General features: G+C 42.8%; 1 protein-coding gene across 2 annotated transcripts; it reads left to right on the top strand.

Annotated features, from left to right (window-relative positions):
* Positions 1–850: 850 nt before the first annotated feature.
* LOC135485084 (growth hormone secretagogue receptor type 1-like) lies at positions 851–5,553 on the top strand. Of its 2 annotated transcripts, none has more exons than XM_064766818.1 (4): positions 851–904; positions 3,123–3,343; positions 3,890–4,023; positions 4,621–5,553. In XM_064766818.1, the coding sequence occupies exons 1-4, from the start codon at positions 900–902 to the stop codon at positions 5,050–5,052; spliced, it is 792 nt and encodes a 263-aa protein (XP_064622888.1). In that variant the 5' UTR covers positions 851–899; the 3' UTR covers positions 5,053–5,553. The 2 variants fall into 2 exon arrangements, with proteins under 2 accessions (XP_064622888.1, XP_064622886.1); XM_064766816.1 differs by lacking the exon at positions 851–904 and adding an exon at positions 1,916–2,841.
* Positions 5,554–5,761: the final 208 nt, after the last annotated feature.

The raw sequence follows: 5,761 nt of genomic DNA, 5'->3' as shown, positions 1-5,761 counted from the left end.
AGTAATTTGAGCTGAAAGAAGAACTGAAGTGGAACAATTCTTGGAAAATTACTCACTCTTTTGCTTCACAAGACTCTGAAGGTTGTAACATTTTCATCACGAGAAGCGATGTTCCAACAACAAGTATACTAGTCCTTTGGGTCCATGGCATGGATGGTGGAATTATATTCATAAGTTTATTGGCCCATCTTAATTCTCATATTGTTTCATGATGCCCTTACACCATTATACCATCTTATGTGTCGCCGAAATATTATGACACAACATATTCCTCCAAATCTTTGATGTTACAGGGTATGACATCTTGCGAGCGTCAGTGCCTGACTCTCCAGTCATCGAGGCGCTCGCTCTGGGATTTCAACTGGGCTTCGGCACCTTAATTCCATTCGTCATAATTGCCTTTAGCAACCTGTGGATCATTATTACGGTAAGCCGCAGTTCTAGGATTCGAAGACCAGCTTGGCAACAGAATCAAGTTTTTTTCCTTGGGCACTTGTCAATGACCACATCTCTCATCACTTTGATACCTGGTAGTGATGGCGTTAAAGGTTGATAATTTGATCGAAAGGAATGTAATTCGCTACTTTTTCAAGCAGAATCATAAATAACCTCAAGGCTGCCATGGCTGCATATCATCTTAGCCTACCAGACGTTATCGATCAAATCTGTTGTGAACTAATCACAAGGCCGAACTTGCCTACTACGTCGGGCAACTGATATTGACAGTTTGCGAAGCAATGGTCTGTGCCGTCGCTAATTCGACCATGCACGTGTCTTTCAGGTCCTTAAAGCAAACAAAGAGACAGAGGCTATGGGGGCAACCGGTTCAAAGGTCACGAAGAAACGTGACAAGGAAGCAAAGTATCTCACCCGGATGTTGATTCTCGTCTGCATCGCCTATGTGGTATGTTCCATTCCCTACCGCATGTTTGACGTCGTCATGAACCTGCCTGCTTTGAAGGAGATTTACAACATGGATGATACCTATTGGATTTTGCGGTACGGTGTGGAGTACTGGGCTATAATCGACGTCTGGTACCAAAATTACGCCATAAATTTCTATCTTTATTGTATAGGGGGAGGACGCAAGTACAGGAATGATGTCAAGGCTGTGTTCAGCGACATGTTGGAAGTATGTGGTTGTATGAAACAGGCCCCTATTTCCACGACTACGACTATCTCTATGCAAACCAGACGCATGACAGCCAATAGTACTGCCACTGGTTAGAATATAAACTAAATCTGCGCAAATTATTCATTTCAAGTTGGATTTACAAGGGGTAAATTAACGAGTCTTAACTTCTCATCCTCTTATATGTGTAGACCCAGCCAGACGCTCCTAGTGCAAGTCTGACCATAAGAGGCAACTGGGCAACGTAATAAAATATGTATTCCTCTTATCTTATGAGGTATCCTAAACTTCAGGGTCTGTCAGTCGGCACTTTAATGAGCTTTTGCAACTGACCCTGGTATCCCTTCTAAAGGACTTATAGTCGACATATTACAGTTGCATGAAATGAGATGTTATCCGAGGACCCAGGCAGTGATTGCACTGAACAAGATCCAAATGTGATCTGTGTCTCGGTGTTCAAGGCTACTCTCTCAGAAAGCTTCTGCACTAGTTTCAAATTGGAGAATGAAAAGACCCGATATATGCAGAGAATTAAAACTGCCAGGAATACAAAACTTTTGAGATGTCGACGACAAAAGGCTAACAACATGGCTTGTGTCGTCAGCTAATGCTTCTCTGTCAATGAAGTAAATACCTTAAGCCCCTTGTCAGCGGAAGATACATCTGAGACAGCTTAGCGACACGTTGGTAATAGCCCCTGATAAAGCTATCGCAAACGCGTTGCCAACCTGTCATCAACTTTTTTATCGAGCATTAATGGTGTCCAAGAACGGAGCAAGGATTTGGCACAGTGAACCTGTTTTTGGAATCAAGTTGTCTTTAAAAAAAATCTTTCATGTAACTGAAGAACCTGTCTCATGTTATTGGCTTGTAACCTAACCCCATTATACTGATACTTATATTATTATGGCATAATACGGGTTTTCAATCCATGGGGGGTCTCAAGTTACTTGTTTACGACTTTAAGAGGTATATATATGACCTTGCGATTGAATGGTTCACTGGTAAAATATATCGTAGTATATATCAAATCCATCAAAGGCGTATCGCACTGAACCCTGCCCTCTTCCTCACTTTAACCTCCCCGAGACCGCAAAGGAATATCAACGACATTGTTACTTTAGGCGGAATAAGTCGAAGCAGGTTGAGCAGCTCGTGCAGCTCGTGGCAATCATTTCTCAATGTCAAATATCTGGGAAAATATTACAATTTGCATCTGCATTGAGCTTACTCCCGACAGTGATGATTTCTGTTTTTTAACCGTCGTGACCACCGCTCTCCTCAACATGTACTAACCTCCAATTCTGCAGATGCAGTTCTTCGTTGGCTATTTTGTGAAAAGCATTGGCAAATATGGAATGTGAGATCAAGGATCATTCCGACTGCCAAAACTCTTCGCACGCAGGTTCGCAGGATTCAGTGACGTTAACAACAGAACAAACCTTTGTTATCTGGGCACTTACGACTATGTACGAACTGTTAACGAAGTACACTTGGATGGCTCCAGTAATCATAGGCGTTCCAGGAAATATTATATCAATCATGATCACTAATAAAAAAGCGAACAGACGTATTTCGTCGTGTAACTACATGACAGCTCTGGCTATGGCAGATACAATGACGCTGATATCCGTCACCTGGGCCCTGACGCTGATGCATTGGGGATACACTGATGAACTCCCGCGAAGAAATAGGGAGTTCCTCTATCAGTACGATCCTTTTATTTTGTCCTTTTATAACTACATGTCGTCTATTGCAGCTTTAAAATATATTTCAAGGTATAAGGTGTAACATTGACGTCAACTCGTTATTATTCTTAGCCTTCCTTGTTACAGCGTAACCAATTTACCCCAGTCATACATGGACAGCCTGGCATAGATACGAAGTTTATTTGAAACCTAAGTTCAAAGGAGGTTCAACGTGTCATTTAATGATGTGCGAACGTTTTCGATATCGGAAATGTTTAAATATCACCTGTGACCATTTTTAGGTGGATCTGGTACGTCATCTACCTATTCGCCATCCTCTCTGGCCTATTCCTGGCAGAGATGTCTATTGACCGCCTAATCGCCATCAGATTCCCGATGTCAGCCGTAAAGTTTTGTACCAGGTTCCGAGCTTGGAAGACAATCATATTTACCACTATACTCATCACTGTTCTCAATGCTAACGTGTTCTGGACATATGCATATTCAATGGACGAGGAACTAGGTAAGAAGATGGTTACATTGAAAATCGGCATTCAGATTTAGGTGTATTCATTTTACTTATCTCTAGGTGCAACAAACTGTTTCTGTTGCCGAACTGATCGACATTGAGCAACAAAATGTGTCACGTTTCTGTTGCCATACCGATGGCCATTACGCGACTTCGTGTACCTTTTTTTTGTTGCCAAACCGATGGGCGTTGGGCAACAATTAAGGCGCACCTTGTTTCTGATGTCAATTATGGGCATTAGGGCAATGCATTTCACACTGTTACTAAGTGCCAAAGCGACGACCAATGAAACTTCCTAGTTCCAGAGCAATGGTTTATGAGCAAAAGGGGAATAACTGTGTTTAATGCAGGGGGGCCGTTTTCCAGCACACTGCTGACTTGCCAACTTCCGTCGGATGAAGAAACTTTGATTTTACACCTCATTTGCTCACTCTTTACAATTAATAGATGATACACACACACGCGCCTCGTGACAAATGTTGGCCTCACTGGCACGACCAACAACCTTAATTTCATTGATAATTGTTTATCTCCGTGCAGGAACAGACACCATGCGAGCATCAGTTCCTGAGTATCCAGGAGTCGAAGCCCTTGCTGTCGGCTTTCAACTCGGCTTCGGCACCTTCATTCCTTTTTCCGTTATCATCTTCAGCAACATGTGGATCGTAATAACGGTAAGAATCTATCTATATTGATAATTGCAGATGCTGGCGTATATATACTTGCTTTTGCGGTCGTCTCTCTTTAAAAGGGACTCTATAATGTAGCAGCTAGGTAGGCAAGATGAAATAGAACAAAGTTGCCAATAGGCGTCCATCTCTCTCATCTCACATTAGGTTAAAACTATTCACGCTCGTACGAGGAATATACTTGGTGCTCTGTGCATATTAGTCACCTTCAGATGACAAATTTAACGACAGAGGTTCTTCACTGACATCACCTGATGACGTTGCCAATGGTTTTGCACGGCCATTGTGGCCGTCACACGTGGTCACCACGTACAGGAAATGCATTGGCAGGTGGCCGTCAAAACGTCACGTCGTGACGTCACGTGAAGAACCTCTAAAGTCCCCCTTAAAAACCCGGTATGGTCTCGAAACCGGACATTGCTAGACCATTGTTGAACTGCATCACGACGGTCGTTTCTTCCTCAGCTTCTTATGGTGCATCTTTTCATTGCCTATTGCCGTAAAACAGGCCAAGCTGGCAAGTGTGAAGTGAATCGATAGGCGTCATTCAATCACTAAGCAATCAATTTATGAACCCTTCAGGTACACGAAGCGAACAAGGAGAGAGAGGTAATGGAGACCAGCCAGTCCCAGGGGAAAAAGAAACGCAACAAGGACACCAAGTACCTGACGCGGATGTTAATACTGGTCAGTATCGCATATGTGGCATTGTCCATGCCTTACAGATTGTATGACGCGATCCTAAACTTGCCTGCCTTGAAAAAGTTCTATAACATGAGAGATATATATTGGATTTTGCGTTATGGCGTGGAATACTGTACAATTAATGAGGTTTGGTATCTTAACTTTGGTATCAATTTCTATCTGTATTGTATTGGTGGAGGACGCAAGTACAGGAAAGACGTCAAGACCGTGTTAAGGGAGGTGTTTGAGATGTGTGGTTGTGTGAAACCGGTCCCTACTGCCACCATCATGTCTCTGCAAACGAGGACGTCAGCTATCAAAAGCACCTGATACTCCTTAAGAACTATGAATCGTCGCCAATATCAGCAGAAGTTGGAACAAAAAAAAGTACGCCATACATGATTACCTCTCACATCTTTTCACCCTTCTTTAAGTGATGGTGGACTATTTGGTGCCTGATTTGCACGACGTAAATGCTGCGATACGAGACGATATTCAAAAGGCAGTGTAGTCTTAAGTTATAGTGAATGCGTCTGTACTTGCGATATTTTCTAAGTGACTGTCGCTTCTGTCACACCAAAACAGCCACGCCTGTCAGCGCTCTCCCCAATTCTAATTATCAAAGGCACCGTGCTTATGGTTGTTTATCCAACTAACCGGAGCTCACAATGGCTGCTTGTTGGACAGGTGCAGTATTGGACACAACATAATAAATCCCCAAGTCAAACTTTACCAACGGAAGATCAATATGGTTGTTAGAGTCGTTCCCTGACTTAGTTAATAGGGAGAGACGCGAGGGCTTCCAGCTCGATGCCACGGGATATCAAGACTTGTATAGCATAATTTTGCAAACGATCATTTCCCTTGTTTTCCGCTTTACCATGACTGTCATCTAGATGTCATTACATAGACGTAGTCGTTACTCCTGATTCTAGCCTTCTTCTGCTTAACATGTTCAACAACATTCTCAAGTGGACTAATATTAAACTCGTGGAGATTTCGAGGTAAACAGTGAATTCCGGCGTAACAACGACAAAAC

The sequence above is a fragment of the Lineus longissimus genome, chromosome 3 (assembly GCF_910592395.1).
Source record: "Lineus longissimus chromosome 3, tnLinLong1.2, whole genome shotgun sequence".
NCBI classification, from domain to species: Eukaryota; Metazoa; Nemertea; class Pilidiophora; order Heteronemertea; family Lineidae; genus Lineus; species Lineus longissimus.
This window is presented reverse-complemented; position numbering and strand designations above follow the sequence as displayed.

Excerpts from the sequence above, each read along its gene's own strand:
- LOC135485084 (XM_064766816.1), top strand. The coding sequence starts at position 2,486 with ATGGAATGTGAGATCAAGGATCATTCCGACTGCCAAAACTCTTCGCAC. Across the intron at positions 2,842-3,122 it reads AATAGGGAGTTCCTCTATCA|GTGGATCTGGTACGTCATCT; the intron begins GTACGATCCTTT and ends GACCATTTTTAG. Across the intron at positions 4,024-4,620 it reads ACATGTGGATCGTAATAACG|GTACACGAAGCGAACAAGGA; the intron begins GTAAGAATCTAT and ends TGAACCCTTCAG.